We start from the raw sequence: 26,364 nt of genomic DNA on the forward strand, positions 1-26,364 counted from the left end.
GTTCTGCCCGTGTTCTGCCCGTATCTCAATCCATGAGTCCATGAGGAGAAGATGCACTGCAGTGCTTAATGCAGCTGGTGGCCACCCAGATATTGACCGTTACTGTTGATTCTGCCCCCCCCCTCCCCCTTTGTTCAGGGAAACATTATTCCATTACTGTTAGACACATGTCTGTAGAACTTGTTCAGTTTATGTCTCAGTTGTTGAATCTTGTGTTCATACAAATATTTACACATGTTAAGTTTGATGAAAATAAACGCAGTGCTCAGTGAGAGGACGTTTCTTTTTTTGCTGAGTTTATTACATGTTTTCACTTTGTCATTGTGGTGTATAGTGTGTAGAAGTGTAATCAATTTTGAATTTAGGCTGTAAAAGAACAAAATGTGGAATAAGTAGAGTATGAATACTTTCTGAAGGCACTGTGTACACAAGGTATGCTTGGTAGAGCATCCGGTCCTTATGTCTTCCAATTTGTGATTTTCAACAGAGAGTAAAAGAACAGCTTGTCTCAGCTCGCCTTATGACGCAGCGGAGAGAATTGCTTTGCCTTGGTGGCTTCATGGAAGGGCTTTTGTCATTGAAGTGTGTTTTGCACAGAAATTTGGACCGCCAGCTAGGGGAAAAGCATTTTGAACCTCAGTGGTTCTGAACAGAGAACTTTAAATGATTCAAACGAGGGGCATGGGGGTGCAAGGTAATTGGAGTACATTACTGTGCTTACCTTGACACAGACACAATGTCCTGCAGTCCAGCTCCTAGGGGCTTTGCCTGGCCAATGCTCTCCTGGTCTCCTTCCACTAACACGCCTCACACTTCCCAGGGGGCTGTGCCTGAGGCTCAGAGATAAGGGTAGGCCCATTTACATGCGCGCCAGCGTAAGTAAGTATCTCTCCAGAACAGGCGGGTGAGACAGGCTGCTGGGTGCATATGTCGTGTCGCTCGCTGACACCATCACCCAGGCAGAGACGCACACACACACTATAAAGACACTTACACACAGACAGATTCCAAGCACAAAGAGACTGCCACACACATACTACAAAGAGCCTCACTTACACACACAGATCATTTCAATCATACAGAGACTGCACACACAGTCACAGAAGCACAAGGAGAGATGAGCGTGCAAGCACAGACTACAAGTGCACAGAGACTACGCACAGACACTCTGCAAGGCACAAGCATGCCCCGTGCGATAGTCTTGAAGGAGACAGGGTGGCAAATGGATGTAGGATCAGAGAGGCCATGGCGTGATGCCAGCCTCCCCTGTAGCTCCCAGCCTCCCTCTGTCTTTCTTGGACTCAGGGAGTTGGCAAAAGTGCGTCCCTAATAGCACCCATTTTCCTATATAGTGCACTACATTGGGAATAGGGTGCCATTTGGGACACAGACATGATGTACAGTTTGTGTTGCATTTCCCCCCTCCCCTGGTTGTTGCTCAATGTTAGATGCGGCACATGGAGCCTATCCAGTGGAAGCCTACATTAAAGGGAATGAGTAACGGTGAACGAGGGGCAGCTCATGCTGATGTCCATTGGAACACCAATGGATTCAGAGGAATGAACGTGTGGGAATATATTATACCGATTCCAAGGGAGGTCACTGGTACATGGGACCAAAAGTCCATTGCTGACCGGTCTGATTTGATGTAATTTTCAACATTCCAATTAAATGCTGTATGGTGTATGTATTCTAACACATTATAAGACTATCAAGCCAAACTCTGTGAAATCCACTGAGTCAGTAATTGTTACTACCACAGATATAGTGCATTTGGGAAATGTATGAAATTATTATTTTTCCTTATCAATCTATACACAATGCTCCACAAAGCAAAAACAGTTTATTTGACATTATTGCAAAAAACGAAACAACAAAACACTGTTTAAAAAAATAGAATACAGAATTGTCCGTAGGGCTCAGAGACAGGATTGTGTCGAGGCTCAGATCTGGGGAAGGATACCAAAATATTTCTGCAGCATTAGAGTTCCCCAAGAACATAGTGGCCTCCATCATTCTTAAACGGAAGAAGTTTAGAACCACCAAGACTCTTCTTAGAGCTGGCCGCCTGCCAAACTGAGCAATTGGTGAGAAGGGCCTTGGTCTGGGAGGTGACCAAGAACCCGATGGTCATTCTGGCAGAGCTCTAGCGTTCCTCTGTGGAGATGTGAGAACCTTACAGAAGGGCAACCATCTCTGCAGCGCTCCACCAATCAGGCCTTTATGGTAATGAATGAGGCCTTTATGACTCATTAGTAAAAGGCACAAGACAGCCTGCCTGGAATTTGCCAAAAGGCACTTTAAGACCTCTCAGATCATGAAAAACAATATTCTCTAGTCTGATGAAACCAAGCTTAAATTATTTAGCCTGAATGCCAAGAGTCATGTCTAGAGGAAACCTAGCACCATCCCTACGGTGAAGCATGCTGGTGGCAGAATCATGCTGTGGGGATGTTCTTCAGCGGCAGGGACTGGGAGACTAGTCAGGATCGAGGGAAAGATGAAATGAACAAACCACAGAGAGATCCTTGATCAAACTCCTGCTCCAAAGCGCTCAGGACCTCAGTCTGGGGTAAAGGTTCACCTTCCAACAGGACAATGACCCTAAGCACACAACCAAGACAACACAGTGCTTTGTTTTGTTGACATTGGATGAGAGGTTATTGTCCTGACACCACACTCCCAGGTCCCTCACCTCTTCCCTCGTCGTTGTTGGTAATCAGACCTTCTACTGTTGTGTTGTCTGCAAACTTGATGACTGAGTTGGAGGTGTGCATAACCACGCAGTCATGAGTAAACAGGGAGAACATGAGGGGGCTGAGCACGCATCCTTGTGGGGCCCCTATGTTGAGGATCAGCGAAGTGGTGTTGTTCCCTACCTTCACCACCTGGTGGCGGCCCGTCAGGAAGTCCAGGACCCAGTTGCACAGGGTTGGGTTTAGAGCCAGGGCCCCAAGCTTAATGATGAGTTCGGAGGGTACTCTGGTGTTGAATGCTGAGTTATAGTCAATGAACAGCATTCTTACATACAGTTGAAGTCGGAAGTTTACACACACCTTAGCCAGATACATTTAAACTCAGTTTTTCACAATTCTTGACATTTAATCCTCATACATATTCCCTGTTTTAGGCTAGTTAGGATCATCACTTTATTTTAAGAATTTGAAATGTCAGAATAGTAGCAGAGAATGATTTATTTCAGTTTTTGTTTCTTTCATCACATTCCCAGTGGGTCAGAAGTTTACATACACTCAATTAGTATTTGGTAGCTTTGCCTTTAAATAGTTTTGGATAGCCTTCCACAAGCTTCCCACAATAATTTGGGTGAATTTTGGCCTATTCCTCCTGACAGAGCTGGTGTAACTGAGTCAGGTTTGTAGGCCTCCTTGCTCCCACACGCTCTTTCAGTTCTGCCCATAAATTTTCAATAGGATTGAGGTTAGGGCTTTGTGATGACCACTCCAATACCTTGACTTTGATGTCCTTAAGCCATTGTCCATTTGGAAGACCCATATTTGCGACCAAGCTTTAACTTCCTGACTGATGTCTTGAGATGTTGCTTCAATATATCCGCATAATTTTCCAACCTCATGATGTCATCTATTTTGTGAAGTACACCAGTCCCTCCAGCAGCAAAGCACCCCCACAACATGATGCTGCCACCCCCATGCTTCACGGTTGGGATGGTGTTCTTCGGCTAGCAAGCCTCCCCCTGTTTCCTCCAAACATAACGATGGTCATTATGGTCAAACAGTTCTATTTTTTGTTTCATCAGACCAGAGGACATTTCTTCAAAAGGTACGATCTTTGTTCCCATGTGCAGTTGCAAACCGTAGTCTGGCTTTTTTTATGGAGGTTTTAGAGCAGTGGCTTCTTCCTTGCTGAGAGGCCTTTCAGGTTATGTCAATATAGGACTTGTTTTACTGTGGATATAGATACTTTTGTACCTGTTTCCTCCAGCATCTGCAGAAGGGCCTTTGCTGCTGTTCTGGGATTGATTTGCACTTTTTGCACCAAAGTACATTCATCTCTAGGAGACAGAACTCGTCTCCTTCCTGAGTGTTATCACGGCTGCGTGGTCGCATGGTGTTTATACTTGCGTACTGTTGTTTGTACAGATGAATGTGGTACCTTCAGGCATTTGGAAATTGCTCCCATGGATGAACCAGACTTGTGAAGGTCTACAATTTATTTTCTGAGGTCTTGGCTGATTTCTTTGGATTTTCCCATGATATCAAGCAAAGAGGCACTGAGTTTGAAGGTAGACCTTGAAATACATTGTAACGCACTGGGCGTAATGGGTGTGGAGTCAGGCGCAGGAGCCAGAAGGTAAAGAATGGCGCTTTATTACGCACAGGAAAAATAGTACTCGCCAAGATACTGGGCGCACATACACAAATGCCCAAAACCAGGACCTAACCAGTCCGGAGGGAACACCCAAAAACAACACGCACTACCACACAATAACACAATGGGAAATAAATAAGTCTGCACAAAGAGCAGGCAGGCCTACCGGCTTAAATAGCCCAACTAAAACCTAAACAAGAAACAGGTGTTACTAATCAGACAAAAACAACAGAAAAGGGAAAAGGGATCGGTGGCAGCTAGTAGGCCGGTAGACGACGACCGCCACCCAAACAGGAAGAGGAGCCATCTTCGGTAGGAGTCGTGACAGTACCCCTCCCCCTCCCCGCACTGACACCGGCCTCGAAGGGTGACCCGGAGGGCGAGGCGCAGGGCGATCCGGATGGAGGCGATGGAAATCCCTCAACAGTGACGGATCCAAGATGTCCCCCACCGGTACTCAGCACCTCTCCTCCGGGCCGTACCCCTCCCAGTTCACGAGGTACTGCAGGCCCCTCACTCGGCGTCTCAAGTCCAGACCAGCACGTACTGTGTACGTCTGGGAGCCCTCGATGTCCAGAGGGGGAGGAGGGACTTCCGGCACCTCACCTCCTTGAGGGGGGCCAACTACCACCGGCATGAGGAGAGACGCATGAAACCAGGGGTTAATACGATAATAGGAAGGGAGTTGTAATCTATAACACACCTTGTTTATCGTCCTCAGGACTTTGAAGGGCTCCACACACTGCGGCCCCAGCTTCCGGCAGGGCAAGCGGAAGGGTAGGTTTCGGGTCGAGAGCCAGACCCTGTCCCCCGGTAGCGCTCCTCTTCTGCCAGCCACCGGCTTGCTTAAGGGATTCCTGGACGGCCCTCCAGGTCTCCTTGGAGCGCTGCACCCACTCCTCCACCGCAGGAGCCTCGGTCTGACTCTGATGCCACGGTGCCAGGACCGGCAGGTAGCCCAAGACGCACTGAAATGGTGACATGTTCGTGGAGGAGTGACGGAGTGAGTTCTGGGCCAACTCCGTCCATGGGACGTACCTTGACCACTCCCCTGGCCGGTCCTGGCAATACGACCGCAGAAACCTACCCACCTCTTGGTTCACTTTCTCCACCTGCCCATTACTCTCGGGGTGATAACCAGAGGTCAAACTGACCGAGACCCCCAGACCCTCCAGAAACGCCCTCCACACTTGGGACGTGAACTGGGGACCCCGATCAGAGACAATGTCCTCCGGCACCCCTTAGTGCCGGAAGACATGGGTAAATAGAGCCTTCGCAGTCTGTAGGGCCATAGGGAGACCGGGCAAAGGGAGGAGATGGCAGGACTTAGAAAACCGATCCACAACAACCAGGACCGTGGTGTTTCCGTGAGATGGGGGACGATCGGTAAGGAAGTCCACTGACAGGTGAGACCACGGCCATTGTTGAACGGGGAGAGGCTGTAACTTCCCTCTAGGAAGATGCCTAGGAGCCTTACTCTGGGGCACACCGAACAGGAAGAGACATAGAACCTCACGTCCCTAGCCAAGGTGGACCACCAGTACTTCCTCCTAAGACTCCGCACTGTCCTCGCCACACCAGGATGACCCGAAGAGGGAAGTGTGTGAGCCCACCGAATCAATTGATCACAAACACCAAGCTGCACATACTTGCGACCTGTAGGACATTGTGGAGGCGCAGGTTCCACCCGTAACGCCTGCTCAATATCCGTGTCCAACTCCCATACCACCGGTGCCACCAGCCTCGAGGCAGGAAGGATGGGAGTAAGATCAATGGGCCGATCCTCCGTGTCATAGAGACGGGACAGTGCGTCGGCCTTCGTGTTCTGGAAACCTGGTCTATACGAGATGGTGAACCTAAATCGGGTGAAGAACATGGCCCATATTGCCTGACGCGGATTCAAGTCTCCTAGCTGCCCGGATATACTTCAGATTCCGGTGCTCAGTCAAGATGAGAAAAGGGTGCTTAACCCCCTCAAGCCAGTGTCTCCACACCTTCAGGGACTTTACCACAGCTAACAACTCCCGGTTCCCCACATCATAGTTACGCTCCGCCGGACCGAGCTTCTTCGAAAAGAAAGTGCAGGGGCGAAGTTTCAGTGGCTTACCCGAGCGCTGTGATAGCACGGCACCCACCCTAGCCTCGGACGCGTCCATCTTCACTATGAACGCTAAAGAGGGGTCCGGGTGCACCAACACAGGCGCATCAGTGAACAGCGCCTTCAACCAATTGAAGGCTCTGTCAGCCTCTGCTGACCACCGTAAAAGCACCAGCCCCCCATTCAGCAGTGAGGTAATGGGGGCCCCTACCTGGCCAAAACCCCAGAAAAACGTCCGGTAGTTATTGGCAAACCCTAATAACCGCTGTACCTCCTTCACCGTGTTTGGAGTCGGCCTTAACGCGGTCACACTCCATCACCACCCCAGGTGGAAATTCGATAACCCAGGAAGGAGACGGCTCATTTGAAGAGCACACACTTCTCAGCATTGACGTATAGGTCATGCTCCAGCAGTCTACCACCCCTGGAGAACCCCCTGTCTCCACGACATCCTGGGAATGCAGGTGAATCGATAAGGAAGAGACTAATCTGCTCCCTATGATCCCCCTGCGTTACCATGTCCAGTGAAACCTTGGCCTCCCTGACCAACCCTGACCCTAATGGCCGGCTATCTAAGGAGTGCACGGGGAAAGAAATCAAGGAAAAATAATAATACAAACATGTGACCAACTGGGGGCTCTGGGTTTGTTTGATGCTGACTCACCTGGTGTGACCGAGAAGTGTTCTGCCTGCCCTCTCGACTCCCAGACGGGCTCCTCCAGCACCGGTCAGACGTGTGTCCTCTCCGACAACAGCTGGTGCAGGAGGAGCCTCCTCCTCCGGTACCCCTCGAAGCAGCCCCCCTAACTCCATAGGAATGGGAGCGGGAGCGCTAGGAGGTGGAACTGACAGGACCCTTTCTGAACGCCCGCGGGCAGCTAGCAGATTGTCCAGCCGGATTGACATGTCTATAAGTTCATCGAGGGCCCCAGCGGCCAAGGTCCGGAACTCCAACGCGTCTCCTGCCTAAGGTGGAATAGTCGCTCACCTGCCGCTCGGCCCTCCGGAGGGTGGTCGAATACGGCTCGGAAACGGCGAGTGTACTCCAGATAGTGCTCCCTCGCCGAGTCTGGGCCATTCCAGACAGCGTTGGCCCACTCCAGAGCTCGACCCGTCAGGCAGGGGATGAGGACGCTCACACTCTCCTCCCTCGAGGGAGTCGGCCTCACGGTAGCCAGGTACAACTCGGGGGCGCAAGACGAAGTGCGCTGGAGCCGGACGCCAGGGGAGGAGTAGGTGGACTCGTCGCAGGAGCTGGAGGTGAAGTGGGGAGACCACTCCTCTCCCATTCTCTCCATCATCTGGTCCATCGCAGACCCAATCCTATGGAGGATGGTGGTATGATGGAGGACGCGTTCCTCCATCGATGGAAGGGGGTGGCCGCTGCTCCTGCTGACTCCATTTGAAGGTGCGGGTTTCTGTAACGCACTGGGCGTAGTGGGTGCGGAGTCAGGCACAGGAGGCAGAGGGTATTGAATAGCGCTTTATTACGCACAGGAAAAATAGTACTTTCAGTCTTGCGGAAATGCTGCCATTTATCCACTGTTTCTGGTTTGGGTAGATTTTAATATTCACAGTGGGTGCAACATACCCGGAACCTATCGTCTATATTATTGTTAGAGTCTACCCGGAACATATCCCAGTCCGCCTGATCAAAACAATCTTGAAGTATATATTCCGATTGGTCAGACCAGCGCTCAATTGTCCGTAACACGATTACTTTGTGTTTTAGTTTCTGCCTATAGGAAGTAAGGATCAAAATGGAGTTGTCATCAGTTTTTCTGAAGAGAGGGCTGGGGAGGGCCTTGTAGTTACTTCCTGTGCTACAGCCAATGTGTTAGTCGAGCTTCGGTAGTGTTTTCCTCTGATTAGCTTTGTTAAAATACCCTGCTACAATAAATGCGGCCTCAGGATATGTGGTTTCCAGTTTGCATAAAGTTTGTTGAGGGCCATCGTGGTATCGGCTTGAGGGGGTATATACACGGCGGTGACTATAACCGAAGAGAATTCTCTTGGCTTTAAGCACCAGCTGTCAGAGCAGCTCACAGATTACTGCACCTGTACATAGCCCACCTATAATTTAGCCCAAACAACTACCTCTTTCCCTACTGTATTTTTTTATTTATTTATTTTGCTCCTTTGCACCCCATTATTTCTACTTTGCACATTCTTCCACTGCAAATCTACCATTCCAGTGTTTTACTTGCTATATTGTATTTACTTTGCCACCATGCCCTTTTTTTTGCCTTTACCTCCCTTATCTCACCTCATTTGCTCACATCGTATTTTGACTTGTTTCTACTGTATTATTGACTGTGTTTGACTATGTTTGTTTTACTCCATTTTTTTTACTCTGTGCCGTTGTATGTGTCGAACTGCTTTGCTTTATCTTGGCCAGGTTGCAATTGTAAATGAGAACTTGTTCTCAACTTGCCTACCTGGTTAAATAAAGGTGAAATAAAAAAATAAAAATTGGGAGGTAATACGGACATCATTTGATTGTGAGGTATTCTTGGTCGGGTGAACAAAAGGACTTTAGTTTCTGCATGTTTTCTCAATCACACCATGAGTAGTTAATCATGCAACATACACCCCTGCTCTCCTTCATCCCGGAGATATATTTATTCATGTCAGCGCGATGAACTGAGAACCCAACTGGCTGTACGGACAAAGATAGTATATCCAGAGAGAGCCATGTTTCCATGAAACAGAGTATGTTACAGTCTCTGGAAGTAAAACCTCGCCCTGAGCTCGTCAACTTTATTATCCAGAGACTGAACATTAGCGAGTAATATACTCTGGATGCGGTGGGTGTACGCTTCTCCGCCGGTGTTTTGGATCCGCCTCTGGGTTCAGTTCAATTGGGGTATGAACAAAGGATCCTATTCGGGAAGTCGTAATGCTGGTGAGTTCCCGCCTCTCTCATGTTCAAACGTTCTTTCCGGTTGTATGTAATAACACAAATAATTTTCTGGGTTAATAGTGTACGAAATAACACATAAAGAAATGAAATACTTCCTAGGGGCTAGAAGCGCGGCTGCCCTATCTTTCGGCGCCATCTTTTCAAATAAGATTATCCGAATGCACTGTATGAGTGCTGCAATACTGATGCTTGATTAACCTGACTTTTCCCATATTGATGTCTGTCCTTGGGTTGAGTATTAGCTGAGCGGTTGCTGCCTTCAATGGTCGCCGGCAAGATGAATGTTGCCTTTAAACAGATTTTGTGACCAGAATTACTCAATAGAATTACTCAATGGTCTCTGATGCAATCAATAATTTGCATCAGAGACTTACTACTCTATAGCATAATCAATTAATCAACCGGCGATTGTCCCGCTACTGGCTGATGCAAAAAATGGCGCTCAACCTCGCCACAAGTAGCGGTGAAGATGGCCAAATATGGCCACTTTTCGAATAGAAGCGTAATGTAGATTTGGTGTAGTGATTAGCTGGATGTGACCCATTGTATGTGTATTTCCTAAGTGGTGACAGGTTTTGAAACATTTTAATTACCTTCTATTGAGGGGTGATAAGGGTAGCTAGCAAACTTAGCAGGGCAAATGCTAAGTGTGTATCATGAAAATGTGAGCAGTTTGAACATTGTTTATATAAAGGAAATAGATTATTGATAAGGTGAAATAAAGATTTGCTCGTCACACCTTTGATAAGAGAAACTAGAAACACGTTTCTGTATTGCAGTTGCATACAGTTGCGTATTCAGCTAAATGTCAGGGTATTTCCACTGTTCCTGAAAATGTTGGTTTTAAGCAATTCATCACCTCTCGTTGGTGAAATGCCTCTCTCTATTCCTCGAGCATCTCAACCTATGTTGGCCTTTCCATCCTCTATCTCTGTTGATATTTTCCTCCGCCTGTATTCTGATGCAACTGCACTCCAACCCCATAACAGGCTAGGGTAAAGCCCCCATGACAGCTCTGACCAAACACGTTTCTCTATTTTTTTCCGAAGGACCCTCAGTGACGTTCCCTTGAACTGAGGTCATTATGTGAGGCTGATTTAATTGAGAATACATTTGAGAAGCTGGAGCCCCTTATTATTGATGCCTGCCAGCTCACTGGGGCAGATTTGTTATAGATATGTCCTATGCCCTCCCATGCTCTCTAATGGCTATTTAGTCTCGCAGCCTCTCAGCTCTGTGAGAGAGCCATGACCCCCTTACCGTTTTATTGAAGTTATTAAAGCCCAATAGACAATCAAGCCCCTGTTTGGGCTGTGTGTTGTCGAAGTAGGGGAGCCCTGTGTACGGCAGACAGCCGATTGGAACAGACAGCCATGTTCCAGCAGAAGTCCCCAGACCTCGGGCTCGGCATGCCATTATTGTGCCAAGGAGTCCCTCAGGGCATGATATGTGGTGTTTAGGATCAGGACAATGGAGCCAGGTGTTCTGGGAGTTGGTGGTGGTATGTGGGAGTGCCACTCTTTTCATTGGTGGCTAATGCTGAGGCTAGCTACTGCTACTAAATCAAATCAAATCACATTTATTTATATAGCCCTTATTACATTAGCTGATATCTCAAAGTTCTGTACAGAAACCCAGCCCAAAACCCCAAACAGCAAGCAATGCAGGTGTAGAAGCACGGTGGCTAGGAAAAACTCCCTAGAAAGGCCAAAACCTAGGAAGAAACCTAGAGAGGAACCAGGCTATAAGGGGTGGCTATGGTACTATTACTGGCCTACATACTGATATGAGAGTATGTCATATGGCCATATTAGTTGAAGTATTGACATTAAACAAGATATTGTATAATCGAGCTGTATAATTTGGGAATTAAATTAAACTTACCAGCCACCATACTATATTTGCGTATATTAAAGGTGATTTTATGTGACACTCAACCATATGTACTAAACAGCATTAGTTTTTCACCCCTTTAGGTTAATAAAGTTTAATCTCGTATTTAAAGGGAACAAGTTTGGCATCCAAAGTCATTACACCAACATTAATGTCAATGCTTTTAAATTCTAACACTCAACTGAAAGCAATCCTGTTATCCAATGACATGAGTTTCGATACACAGCTCAGCTGTGATGCCAGATACTATGGGGATCGCAAAAAATCCAAAAGTATGCTGTGAATGCATGTGTGGGGTTTTGCAGCAGTAGGCTAAGACAAGACTTCCGTGACCCAAGCCCTTCTCCGTCTAACATTTGGACACTTCAATCTTTAATACCAAAGCAGATGCATTTAACTGCCTTTTCATATGCAAAACACAAGAGAGAAAGAAGTCTTCATTTATTTTCAGCACACAACTCTTACAGCGGTTCAAATAGTTGGGGGAGAATGTTGCTTAATTCTCTTTCTGTCTTTTTTCTATAGGAAATTAAGTCTCTCAAATATTTTGCCAAGAGACACAGAACTCATTTCCCTACAAATTGGTACACATTATTTAATAATTTGCCTGGTTCACTGCATCATTTGTTCCCATGGAAACTGATTGGTGGGCCTGTTCCCTTCCATTAGATTTGAATGATTTTACATTGATTTGTTATAATGGAGATTTGATAGAACAGCCCCCGTCACTGGTTAAATTTGAACTTTTTTTCTTACCCTCGTTTTCTTGAAAACCCCAAATATGAAGCTCACTTGGAAGTGGAGCTGGTTGTACTGTAGGTACAGTGCCTTTGGAATGTATTCAGACCCCTTGACTTTTTCCACATGTTATTAGTCTAACGTGTTTTTCCTCATCAATCTACATGCAATACCCCATAATGACAAAGCCAACACAGGGTTTTAGAAATATTTGCTAATTTATAAAACATTAAAAAATGAAAATATTACATTTACGTAAGTTTTCAGACCCTATTCAGTTCTTTGTTGAAGCACCTTCCGCAGCAATTTTAGCATTGATTCCTCTTGGGTATGAAGCTACAAGCTTGGTGCACCTGTTTTTGGGGAGTTTTTCCCATTATTCTCTGCAGATCCTCTCAAGCTCTGTCAGGTTGGATGGGGAGCGTTGTTGCACAACTATTTTGAGGTCACTCCAGAGATGTTCGACTAGGTCTAAGTCCGGGCTCTGGCTTTGCCACTCAAGGACATTCAGAGACTTGTCCTGAAGCCACTCCTGCATTGTCTTGGCTGTGTGCTTAGGTTTGTCCTGTTGGAAGGTGAACCTTCGCCCCAGTCTGAGGTCCTGATCTCTCTGGAGCAGGTTTTAATCAAGGATTTATTTGCACTTTGCCCTGTTCATCTTTCCCTCAATCCTGTCTATTCTCCCAGTCCCTGCCGCTGAAAAACATCCCTTCAGCATGATGCTGCCACCACCATGCTTCACCGTAGGGGATGGTGCCAGGTTTCCTCCAGACGTGATGCTTGGCATTCAGGCCCAAGAGTTCAACTCTGTTTTCATCAGACCAGATAATCTTGTTTCTCATGGCCTGATAGTCTTTAGGTGCCTTTTGGCAAACTCCAAGCAGCTGTCATGTGCCTTTTCCTGAGGAATGGCTTCCGTCTGGCCACTCTACCATAAAGGCCTGATTGGTGGAGTGCTGCAGAGATGGTTGTCCTGCTGGAAGGTTCTCCAACTCTAGAGCTCAGTCAGAGTGATTATTGGGTTCTTGGTCAGCTCCCCGACCAAGCCCCTTCTCCCCAATTGCTCAGTTTTGCCGGGCGGCCAGCTCTAGGAGTCTTGGTGATTCCAAACTTCTTCCATTTAAGAATGATTGAGGCCACTGTGTGTTTTGGGACCTTCAATGCTGCAAAAATGTTTTGGTACCCTTCCCCAGATCTGTGCCTCAACACAATCCTGTCTCTGAGCTCTATGGATAATTCCTTCGACCTCATGGCTTGTTTTTGCTCTGACATCCAATGTCAGTTGTGGGACCTTATATAGACAGGTGTGTGCCTTTCCAAACAATGTCCAATCAATTGGATTTACCACAGGTGGACTTCAATCAAGTTGTAGAAACATCTCAAGGATGATCAATGGAAACAGGATGCACCTGAGCTCCATTTGGAGTCTCATAGCAAAAGGTCTGAATACTTATGTCAATAAGGTATATTTGTTTGTTTTTTATTTTTGAAGTGGTATTGTGTGTAGATTACTAAGGATTTTCATTTATTTAATCAATTTTAGAATTATGCTGCAATGTAACAAAATGTGGAAGAAGTCAAAGGGTCTGAATACTTTCTGAATGCACTGTAATTCCATCAGACTAGCCTGTCTTATTTGTCGGGATTTCATGTCAATGGTTTATTTTCATGTCAATTGCTTTGAAATGCTATTGTTGGCTTCAGTTGCCTTAGAAAGATGATGTGTCAATGCCTTGGGCATTGTGTCACATTACCTCTCTGACAAATAAAACCCCACCGATAATTGTCCAGAGGGTGAAAATACCAAATGTGCTTGGCCTGTTTGGCACAGTCAGCAGGCTCAGCTCAGGGTTAGGTTTTGTCTGCACTGTCTCGTGTAGGAGGGAGAGAAAGAGGAGAGTGAGATCGAGAGAGTTTTATGCTGCTTTTATAAAAGCCTGGTTGCACAAAATAATGCTTTCTTCCATTTCAGCAAACTTGCTGTAAAAACCACATGGCCCTGAGCATGTGAAAAGTACATGTTCCCTCATCAGCCATGATGCCTCGTGATCAGGCCTGAGCCCTTGATGTAACATGGATTGCAAATTGTCACGCCAACGACGACGGGTTAAGGCACTCTTCCAGCTCAGCGGTCTAGGTATTTCACGGCTTTCTTTTTTGAAAGAGGGAGTGGTGTCATTGTCACCCCTGTCAATGTTTTTTTTTCTCAGAGGTGTCATGCCCATAGGGGGCACAGGGGCACGTTCCCCTCAGATTTGTCCTGTTTCAAAAATATCATTGTTTGTTGTTTCTCTGTAATACTACGAGCCACCTAGCAATTGTATAAAATTGGCTTTAGCTAGCCCAGATAGGTTTCCAATCTCCCAACTTCATAATAGCTAGCCCAGATAGGTTTCCAATCTCCCAACTTCATAATTGCCTACCAAGAAGCCATTTCAGTCTATCAATCAAGTTAGAGTAGCTTGTCTAACTATCTTAGCTGGCATGCCTGCTGGCAAGGTTGCTAGACTTTACAAAAGCAAGCAATTACTAAATGTACTGAATAATACTCACATTCCTTTCAATATTTTACCCAGATCTCAGCAGAGATGCAGAGAAGTATTTTTGTTTCTTAAAAAAAAACTGTCAGGAAGATACAGACAGCTCAAGAGGTATGCTTAGATATGCAGAAAAATAAACATATTTTACACATAGATTTAAGTATAATGATTATGGTATACTCTGTGCCCCCTTAGGATTTTGGGGTGGAACCCTGACTCGTGTGTGTGTGTGTGTCTGTGTTTGTTCTTTTGGAGTGGAATAACCTCTTGAAATGCAATCCACGTCATTCCGCAGCCCTCACCTAATGCACCAGGCCTTGAATGATTTTGCTGAGTTTTACTATCCCGCATTGTTTTTATTAGCTATTGCACACGCTTGAAGTTTTACAGTTTGATGGCCAGTGATCGTTATCATTATCAGGGTCAGTTACAATACCGATCAACTGCTCTGCCTCCACGTTACGCTTCACTTAGCCGCTCCAACTTTACAAACCATCCTCCATTGTTTTCAAATATGAAGTTATATGGAAGGTGTGATAGATCCAATATTGACATTTGAAAACCAGAGCCCAGCGCATTTTGCTTTGTTTGTCGATGGAGACCTCATTTGAGGCGGTCTGGATGTGTTAATTTAGATTTTTTTTAAAGTCCATCCTGGGCAACAACTGTCCAAATTCACTATGGGCGTGTAATCGCTGGCCAGGGGAACCAACCAACCAATATGCAGACAGATATATCTCCCTACGCCGTTGCTCTCCTCCTCCAACTCCAAGAGTGGTGAACCGGATAGCGCTGCCTCCTAATCAGCGTTCAACTCAAGGCACAGTTATTTGGATCAGTAAGGGAGGGTTAAGAGAGGGGGGGAGGGTAAGAAAGGGAGCAGATGGATGGTGCTGAAGCAGAGCGATTTAACAGCAGCCCGGGGAAATAGATTAAGGCGAGGTTGCAGTGAGGACAGGTCGGAGTATATTAAACAGTGGCACATTTCCACCTGGAGTTAAGGCAGAGGTCACAGGGAGTAATGGTAACATGCCATTTGGAAGCACGCTGCAGTGTGACTGGTTAGCTTTATTTCCTTTCAACTTTTTTTCTATCTTTGTTTTTTGTGGAGAGATGCTTAATGACTTAGGTGATGTTGATTTTTTTTTTACACATTTATCGAGACATTGCTCAAAATGAGTATCATTTGTTGATAAATCACATGGCTATGTGGGTCTGAAGCACCTGTCTGAAGTCTAGAAATGGGAAAAAGATTAACACAGTCCAGATAGGGTATATGGCAAACTAGCAATTGTCCTTTTGAATCCAGATCGAAATCGCAGCATATCTTATCATGTGAGGATCACATTTTACATTTATTAACACCAAAACCCCACCCAATATAACTTTAACACCTTCCCCAGCCAGTATCACTCTCATAGCCCCACTTCTGCAACCCCCTTTCTCCCAGTGAGCAGAGGGCCACCTGCTGGCTCCTTCATGGTATTGCACTTCCACAACACCCATATAGTAGAACTATGAGTCTGAGAGTCTGTGTTGCAGGGCAGTAAAAGAGGAGGTTGCGCCAGTGAGTAGCTGTCATCTCCATTTACTGTCTATAAAGAAGACGGCTCTCCATTTCGCTGGGGAGATATGAAAATGCAATTATCTTTAAAGGCGCTGGTCAATACAGACCATGACTGCTACATGATGGTTTATCAGGGCATCCGGCGTAGTAGGTTAGTGAGACGAATTACCTATATCTACAGGGCTCCTGATTAGACAGACAAGCCCCCAGCAATATCTAGTCAAATTTTAATTGAACAGCTATGTGTTGGAAGTGATTTATTGAAGAGGACAGACAGTGAGTGAGGAAGGGGAGAGGGGGTGAAGGAGGAAGGGAATCATGGATGGGAGTAGAAAGGGGAGGTATGGTTGACAGAACAGTGTGAACATAATGAGAGTTGGTGCGTGAGAGAAGAGGATGAAAAGAGTTTTCCTTTGGAGAACAGAACTGGCCCACTCACAGTTGCAACAACAGCATGAGGCATCACTGTTTAGAAACTCTAGGTTTGCGTTGGGAAGCCGTGTGCTCGCCTATCCCCACTGTTATCATTGTGTATAATCGTTCAATCAATTGGTGGGATTTGTTTTTCTCTTTTAGTTTTAATTTTTGTACCGGATGCTTTAAGATGTATGTGGGGCCTTCCAAAACCAAGCTGACCCAAATCGAGGGATTGTCCCTTTAGTCCTCTTGTTTCCTTACTCTGTCAGTCCATACCAGGTCTCCTGTATTTCCTCTGACATTCAATGAGCACTGGATATAATCTGATATTTCGTTGATCTTTAGAAGTGCTCAAAATGACATTTATCTCGACATCAAATTAATATGGCGCTAATGTTTATTTTCTGTTGGCAAGAGGGGTGGAGAGATGAGACACCGCATCAATACGGATGGAGAAGCTCTCTAAACCACATAACAATAATAGAGTTCTCCCCAGCACTTAATCTCACACTGCTTCCAGTGTCAAAGCTCCCCCACCCTGACAATCATTTTACCTTGTCAAGTGTATCGGTATTCAGATTCCACACAGAGAGTAACCGAGTATCCAATCACAATGTGACAACTTGCTTTTGTTCTGGCAGCATTCATATGTGCAAACGTCTCTCTCTCTCTCCCTCTCTCTGATGTGAACTCTGAAAATGTCAGCAACTTGGTTTCAGAGAAGCCCTGATTTTCTTGTTCTCTTCGGCTGTTGGCAGCGCTCAGTTCCACTCGCCTTATCAAATAAATTGGAGAGCGGCTTTTCCCCGATTGCCTCCACAGAAAGGTTCTGGCTCACCCGAGGGTCTTCTGCTCATGGCTTTGGCTGATGGGAAAACTACTTAGAATAATTGTTTTCCAGGAGGACGGATTCCCAGCCACCGTTGTCCCTACCACCGTCATGCAGTGCCTGTGTGTGTGTATCTGTGGTTTGTGTGTGTGCATAAGTGTTTGTGTGTGCAGATAGCTGCATGCATCAGTGCCATCAGGATGTGTGTTTGTGTGCCTGAGTGTGTACACCTGCATGTCTGTGGTTTGTGTGTGTGTGCGTGCGTATGTGTGTGTGCAGATGGCTGCATTTGCATCAGTGCCATCAGGGCACAGATAATGGAGTCTCCACTTGAGGGAAACACATCAGCCCACCTCACTACTTAAAGATAAGACAGGAGCCATAACCTGCTCTCTCAACCCCTCCTCCCTCCCAGGCAGCCTCTGTTTTGGGTACTGTAATTGCAGTTCATTGTAAGTAGTCAGGAGCCATATTTGAAACAGCTGTTGAAACTCTTGTAGAGCTGCCTCATTACAATCACAACATCTTCTCTGTTTTGGTTTTCTACACTTTTTTCACATTGCCTATTTGGTCTGCGGAAACTACTTAACCCTGCCATGACCGCGAGATGAGTCAAAACAACGAGCCAGGTGTAAAGCTGATCAAATTAAGTGCAAACTTTTATCAGCTCAAATAATCAGGATAACTTAAGTTATTTTGCATTTTGAGACTTGTAGTTGGATAGTTACGAATACAAACATGATCGTCATTATGCAGTTACCCTTTGCTGCTTTGGTCAAAACTGTTTTTCTCAGATTAATACGCTTTACGCTCATGTCAGATCGACAGTTATGCGCTCCTATACTCTGCATCTTCGAAAGAGCCCCAAGAAAGCTATTATACGTGCCTTTGGTCCTTTTCTCCTCAGATGATTTGTCAGATTAGTGTAAATCCTGACTGTCGGGTCATCCCTCGCTGTCCACGTCCCATATCGTCTTTTGTTTTAGCGAGAGATTACTGAAGATGCTGATGATTCCCGACCCATGGCGGCTGCCCCGTCACATGGCCTAGGCTGGCCACTCGGTTTACCATCAGACGCGCATCAGCAGTGTGACAAGTGCATCCAATCTTTTTGGGGTGCCAGGCATCTCTTTGCAAAGCGAACATCTGTCCTGATGGCTGCCCGCTGCCAATTATGGCAGAATGTCCACATGGCTAGAGAGGGAGGTTGACACATCCTCGTATTGATGTTCCTCTCATATTCCCACAATAATGAGCAGGAGGCATGTGCTGCTCCCCCGAGGCGATGCAAAACTAAGGTCTCTCTCTCGCTCTCTCTATCTCTTTAGTTAACTTTGGGCCTGACGAGACTTTACTTTTGATATAATATACAGGTATGCGGGATATCAGAAAGGACTATGGTCAACATTGTATTTTAATGCCGAACAGTGAGTCTCAAGGTCTGGCATACACAATATCTGAGATCACAATTCAATAAATAACTACTTATGAACTGCTTGTGGACCTTCAATGAACCCCTGTTGAATGGTACCTTTGTGGTTAAAAGTTTATTCAATAGTCTCCTGTGCTATTTTCTACAGCAGTCACTTGCAGCGCACCTTGTAAACATAATCCATGGTTGTTGTGGCAGTTTTGAAATAATAGCTCTGTCAGTGCAATTCATGGCTTAAGTGGAGTGGTACCGGAATATGTTTAAGCCTCACATTACATCAAACTCGGACTCCCGAGTGGCGCAGCAGTCGAAGGCACTGCATCTCAGTGCAAGAGGCATCACTACAGTCCCTGGTTCGAATTCAGGCTGTATCAAAACCGGCCGTGATTGGGAGTCCCATTGGGCGGCGCACAATTGGCCCCAGCATCGTCCGGGTTTGGCTGGGGAAGGCCGTCATTGTAAATAAGAATTTGTTCATAATACTTGCCTAGTTAGGTAACATTTTTTTTTTAAAGCTGCCAATTCAAAGGTGCAAAATCCTGGAAACATATAATAAGGTTTCGCAAGCTTCCTTAAACATATCATGCCGAGCTGTTATGTCACGGATTGAATCACATCACATGAAACGGACACTGCATCAAGCACAGGGCCAAGGACAAACATTCATTGATAGCCAAATAATATATTGTCATGGAATGGGAATTTGTTTTGACTGCAGAACTCTAACGTGGCCTATCAGAGAAACGAATGGAGCTTCAGTCGACAGATGAGTGGAAAAAGGCTTTGTTGACCAAATTTAGTTGTTGAAGAGGCCCTGTTTTTGCAGTAGAGCAAAAGGGAGTGCAGATCATGCCTTTGTGAAATAGTCTGACATTTTAGTTCCTATTTATTTAACTTTTTCCCTGCATTTGCTTATTGAGGTCTGCCAAGGGTACCGACGTGAAAGCCCAACGTTGGCCTCCCAAAGTTGGCAAATCACTTTATCTGTGAGCTGTTGTCACCGCCAACATGGTCAAATGTTTGTTTTTGTCACTCCTCACCGCAACATGCTACCTCTAACAACTGCCAAAAAACTGATGTGCAATCTGTGAGTGGTCTCTAAACAAAGGATTTGTTGTGGATGCTGGATAATTTCACACACAGGAGAGTTGTGTCGGGGAGAGCCTGAAAACGGGGAAGGAGAGTGAAGGAAGAGGCGGATATGGCTGGATTGGGCGCTAGACTTGAACCTAAAGAACAATCAACAGTGTTTCTATTAATATTTTTGTTTCCAGTTAAAACCTTCTCTTTGCTGTAATTTGACTGGTGTAAATGTGAAGAATAAACAGCCCGTTACACTACCTGGATTAATACTGCCTATAAGCCATTGATTCAGATGGCTTGAAACCACATTAACAACCAAGTCTTGGTGTTGACTCCTTGCCAACTTTGAACAGTTAGAGTCCCACTGTGTTCTGGCTTGTTTACCGGGAAGTGGTCTGCTAATCGTAGCTTGGTACTGAAGGTGACACTTGGAGCTGGGCTAGATCTTTAGATCTGAACCAAACCAATCCAACTCTGTTTGTGTGTTTACTGTTTGGAAAGGGCTCCAGGTGTGCACCGTTCTTCCACACAGATTCACTCCCTAGGGAAAGATGCGTACAGAGATTCAAATCTTGCCTTGCACCTTCAGAGATTTACCATTTGAAAATGAAGGTGTTTTTTCAGAGGGCGGGCAGCAGCGCAGAACGGGAGATAAGAGTAAACCTAGGCCTCATTGAAAAACAGGGAGCTGCAGCCTCTCTTGGTCATGGTCCAGTCATCAGGTGAGTGCAGAGGGAGCAGGCAGTTTAAAGGCAAAGGGAGGGAGTGCAGAGGGAGCAGGCAGTTCACAGGGAGGGAGTGCAGAGGGAGCAGGCAGTTCACAGGGAGGGAGTGCAGAGGGAGCAGGCAGTTCACAGGGAGGGAGTGCAGAGGGAGCAGGCAGTTCACAGGGAGGGAGTGCAGAGGGAGAAGGCAGTTCACAGGCAAGGCAGAGGGAGGGAGTGCGGAGGGAGCAGGCAGTTTAAAGGCAAAGGGAGGGAGTGCAGAGGGAGCAGGCAGTTCACAGGGAGGGAGTGCAGAGGGAGAAGGCAGTTCACAGGGAGGGAGCGTTTGAAACCAGTTGAGGGTTAAGCCGGCAGAAAGATTCACCCCCTCAATTAATTTGCTGTCACCCTTTTTAAGTGTTTGGTCAGCCTTGGGGTGGCAGGTAGCCTTAGAGCATTGGGCCAGTAACTGAAAGGTTGCTAGATTGAATCCCCGAGCTGACAAGGAGACAATCTGTCGTTCTGCACCTGAACAAGGGGCAGTCATTGTAAATAATAATTTATTCTTAACTGACTTGCCTAGTTATAAAATCAAATTGATATATGATTACAAGAGCCTGAATAAATATGATCAGAATTCTGATGTATAGGTCGCAGAACAACCTGCCAGGCATACTGCTGACTCTCATCCCTCCAAAGTTGCACAATGGGAAGGATTTTGCTGTTTTGACAAGCCTTAACTGTGCGCATCATCATATTATGTTAATTAGTTACCATCAAACCTCTGCAAAACACATAATTTGGTTCACAGCTGTGTCTGCCACCGCACTGTAACAAAGATATGAGTCAATTCTGTATCAGATGTGAACATTGCCAGTTGCAGGTTTTTGATTTGCGATCCCCTCTGATATCTCCTTGGCTTGAACATTCTAATTTTCCCAGCATGCCCCTCTTAAGAACATATCCCTGCCAGCCAGGTTTTCTTCCTTCTCTTTTCCTCCGGCTCTTCAGCTGCAAGGCTCTGTACTGACTGTCAAACCTCAAAGCTGTTTACTTGGAGTGATGAACAAGATAGATATTGGAGTGCTCGAGATGATTGTTGAGATTGCTGTTCATGATCCAGAGGCAAGGAGCGCCTGTCACTCAATATAGTTGCTTTCCGTTGCATAGAGCCATCACTGGATTGTTGTGTTTGAAGGTGTTAACCACACTCTTTGACAATCTGAGAAATGTATTCAAGACTAGATGGATGAAGAGCTGTGCACCAATCCAGGTTAGCTATATGTGCTAAACTAGATGATTCTCCATAAGTTACATACAAGGTTACATACAACAGTTAATTAAAACACATTGTGGGTTAAAGAGAAGTCATTTCTTAAATGCTCTTTCAGAGCATGTGTTTGCACTCAAAACATTTTCGCTATATGGCCTTGAAGGATTAGGAGCATTTAGAGCTAACCGCTCTTGTTTAGCAGTCATCCACTTCAGCACAGTGCTTAATAGAAGTTGCCATGGCAGACGGCATCTGTGTGGAATTAATAAATAATGTCTTAGCTGAAGTAGTTCACACAGGCTCCTCCATTTTCCTCTATCAGAGCTACAAAGCTGGCGAGAGTATTACAGAATCAGTGCTTATTACTAGTCACAGCTGAACCTTTCTGATTTGCTACACTCACTCATTACTCGGCTTTTTGCGAGTGCTAGGGCAAGCTCAATTCACATTCCTCATACCCTCTCATTTATATGGGAGAATTAATCAGAGTCACTGAAATGGATCATAGTCTTAAAAACCCTTGTGCAGTACAATATTCAAACTCTCTCAAAGATTATGGAACCAAAGAATATGGAGTGGATTTTTATAATTTTCCTGATGCTTAATATACAGTTGGCTGGATGAGAAATACTCTTGAGTGCAATAGCCTTTGTCTTTAGATAAGCTGTATCACCACATTGTCCATATACATCAGCGATCACCAACCTTTTCGGAGTCGAGGTCACTTTCGGAATCAAAATGCAAGCGGAGATCTACCGCTCAGATTATTGTTTTTAACAGGACTTAAAAAATGTAAGCCTATGCAACATTAACCTAATAAAAATAGTTCTTTAGGAATTATGTTTGTGCAGTAAGCCTAACCTGATGGTGAAACTTGAGTCGCACCAGGTTTTCTATGCCTAATGCACAAATTCATGTTGTTCCTATGACCAGAGAAGGTGAAATATTCCTCAATATAAAAATAGACACGACAAGCTGCTATTAATGAAAATTCATGCCTACTGAAACATTCATTGTAGCTGCAGTGCTGGTTGTAGCGCGAGTGGAAGTAGGAGAAGCACGTCTTATGTTTTGCAAAAGTCTTGAATAAAAACAGTGTTGACAGTGCTGAATAAAAACATGAACTCGCTCTTTGCTGTATTCTTTGACAATCTCTCTATGGTTGTGGTTTTAAAAGTTATGAAATTTCATGTAGGCTATTATCAAATTTTGCTGTGGGTTTGTGGAAGCTGTAGGCTCAGTGATTTAAGCTATCCGATTAGCCAGTGCAGTAGGCACACTTGATTTAGCTTGATTCAGCTCCCTTCAGGCAAATGAAATGGTTCAAAATGAGAACACTTTGCCTACCCGGTATGCTTCTGAATCAAGTGCATCTACCTCCAACAGCACAAGGAGCGCAAGGCTTTATCGTTAACTATTCTACAGAAATGTTTAATGATTGACTAGGAACCGCAATCGACCGGTTGGTGACCACTGATCTACATTAACTTTCAATGATTGATCTTTTGAAATTGCATTTGCCCCAATGTAATACAGTGCACATGATGGAACTATAGTATAAAAACAAACCGACAACCTCTGACCTCGCAGATAAATCATGAACTGTTCATAAAGTTGATTTATTCCTTTTATCTGTCGATTACAGGGTCAAGGCAAAGAAAGGGGTGAATCTTCTGCAAACCAAGTCAAAGAATGCCCAGTGGACTGTGGACTGGGAGGTGCAGTCCGGGGCAAAGCATTCCATCACCACCATCAACGTGAACAAGAACAAAGGAGTACAAGCCGGGTAAGTCAACAGCCTTGGGACTAAACACAAACCATCTAACTTAAACACCACAGAGTGAGTGAGGTGGTCGTGCCCAGTACACTGGTAAAAACTTTAAGATGGTTTGTTTTTGAAAGACGATACGAGACATCTTCAATGCGTCCTATTTACAATAGACCTATTTGCAATATACTGTAGATATGGATCCAGTTTAGGGTAGTTGTCCAAACAATCTTTGGATATGTTTTGTTAAATAAATTGCTTAAATGCAAAGCCATGAAAAAAATATATTTAGATAAGGTATGATACGCATAAAAGATATGCTTACACCAATGATTTCAACATTTTTCCCTGCTTGGCAGAAAGCTGATTGGGGGACCACTACATTAAACTGTAGTTTTCAAATGCATCCTTTTTACAGCTTGATTATCAACTTCAGTGATGGATCCATTTTATGTGTAGACAAAACCAATAGAAAAATGTCAAAATCATATGTACAGTTTAACTTGTATATGTTGCTGCATTACAGTGCCATGGAGATGGGATTCTGTCATTGCCAAATATGGCAGCAATATATTTGCCCATCACTGGGCAAAGATACCCATGATTATATCAAATGTTATTTGTCACATGCGCCGAATACAACATGTGTAGACCTTACTGTGAAATGCTTACTTGCAAGCCCTTAACCAGCAATGCAGTTTTAAGAAAATAGAGTTAAGAAAATATTTACTAAATAATCCAAAGAAAAAAAGGATATAGGGGGTACCGGTATCGAGTCAATGTGCGGGGGTACAGGTTAGTCGAGGTACTTTGTACATGTAGCTAAGTGTAAAGTGACTATGCAAAGATAATAAACAGCGAGTAGCAGCAGTGTAAAAACAACGGGGGGGGGGGGGGGTCAATGCAAATAGTCTGGGTGGCCATTTGATTAATTTTTCAGCAGCCTTATGGCTTGGGGTAGAAGCTGTTACTGAGCCTTTTGGAGCTAGACTCGGTGCTCCGTTACCGCTTGCCGTGCAGTGGCAGATGGAATCGTTTATGACTTGGGTGACTGGAGTCTGACAATTTTTTGGGCCTTCCTATGGCACTGCCTAGCATATAGGTCCTGGATGGCAGGAAGCTTAGCCCCAGTGATGAACTACCCTCTGTAGCACCTTACAGTCTGATGCCGAGCAGTTGCCATACCAGGCGGTGATGCAAACGGTCACAATGCTTTTGATGGTGCAGAACTTTTTCAGGATCTTGGTAACCATGCCAAATCTTTCAGTCCCCTGAGATGGAAAAGTCATTGTTTTGCCCTCTTTGCAACTTTCTTGGTGTGTTTGGACAATGATATTGTTGTGTTTGGACTATCATTAAATGTGATGACTGTTATTTTATCAAATCTATTCTCTATGTGTAATTATTATTACCTGATTAAACTAATCATGTACACTTTAATTAACCAGGAAATACGGGGCACCACGGGAAAATGTTTATGGAGTCGCTATTTCCTGAATCGACTCTTCAGAAATTGTCATATCTTATCGATTAGTCTTCTATTAATGTATCGTTATTACCTCATCAGTTCTCAAACCCTTATATATCTGCACGAACCCTAGCCTAAATGATGAATCGACAATATACAAATTGGCTTAATTATTTATTTACTAACTAAATAATCACAAAAATACATAAAACAAACAGTTTTCAATGCATTGTGGTTACTAACACAATGCATTGAAAAGTCCCTAGTGGGCTAAACCGGTATGACTGCTTGCGAGACAATTGAAAGGGGTGGAGCCAGAAAAGAGCGAGACAATTGAAAGGGGTGGAGCCAGAAAAGAGTGGGAGAGTTGATAATTACAGTTGACGTCGGAAGTTTAGATACACTTAGGTTGGAGTCATTAAAACTCGTTTTCAACCACTCCACAAATTTCTTGTTAACAAATTATAGTTTTGGCAAGTCGGTTAGGACATCTACTTTCTGCATGACACAAGTCATTTTTATAACAATTGTTTACAGACAGATTATTTCACTTATAATTCACTGTATCACAATTCCTGTGCGGCAGAAGTTTACATACACTAAGTTGACTGTGCCTTTAAACAGCTTGGAATTATGTAAATTACGTCAAATTATGTCATGGCTTTAGAAGCTTCTGATAGGTTAATTGATGTAATTCGAGTCAATTGGCGATGTACCTTCGGATGTTTTTCAAGGTCTACCTTCAAGGTCTACCTGCCTTTTTGCTTGACATCATGGGAAAATCAAAAGAAATCAGCCAAGACCTCAGAAAAAAATTGTAGACCTCCACAAGTCTGGTTCATCCTTGGGAGCAATTTCCAAACAGCTGAAGGTACCACATTCATCTGTACAAACAATAGTAGGCAAGTATAAACACCATGGGACCACGCAGCTGTCATACTGCTCAGGAAGGAGACACATTCTGTCTCCTAGAGACGAACGTACTTTGGTGCGAAAAGTGCAAATCAATCCCAGAACAACAGCAAAGGACCTTGTGAAGATGCTGGAGGAAACAGGTACAAAGTATCTATATCCACAGTAAAACGAGTCCTATATCAACGTAACCTGAAAGGCCGCTCAGCAAGGAAGAAGCCACTGCTCAAAAACCGCCATAAAAAAGCCAGACTACGGTTTGCAACTGCACATGGGGACAAAGATCGTGCTTTTTGGAGAAATGTCCTCTGGTCTGATGAAACGAAAATATAACTGTTTGGCCATAATCACCATCGTTATGTTTAGAGGAAA

The 26,364-nt window shown here is 44.9% G+C and overlaps 1 protein-coding gene across 1 annotated transcript in view; it reads left to right on the plus strand.

Annotated features, from left to right (window-relative positions):
- Positions 1–26,364, plus strand: part of LOC135548868 (transmembrane protein 132E-like) — a 360,411-nt gene that overhangs the window by 280,337 nt on the left and 53,710 nt on the right. The window contains exon 3 of the mRNA XM_064978919.1: positions 23,490–23,630. Coding sequence (XP_064834991.1) covers positions 23,490–23,630 — 141 coding nt within the window. The remainder of the gene's footprint in view (positions 1–23,489; positions 23,631–26,364) is intronic.

The sequence above is a fragment of the Oncorhynchus masou genome, chromosome 11, assembly GCF_036934945.1.
Source record: "Oncorhynchus masou masou isolate Uvic2021 chromosome 11, UVic_Omas_1.1, whole genome shotgun sequence".
Lineage (NCBI taxonomy): Eukaryota > Metazoa > Chordata > Actinopteri > Salmoniformes > Salmonidae > Oncorhynchus > Oncorhynchus masou.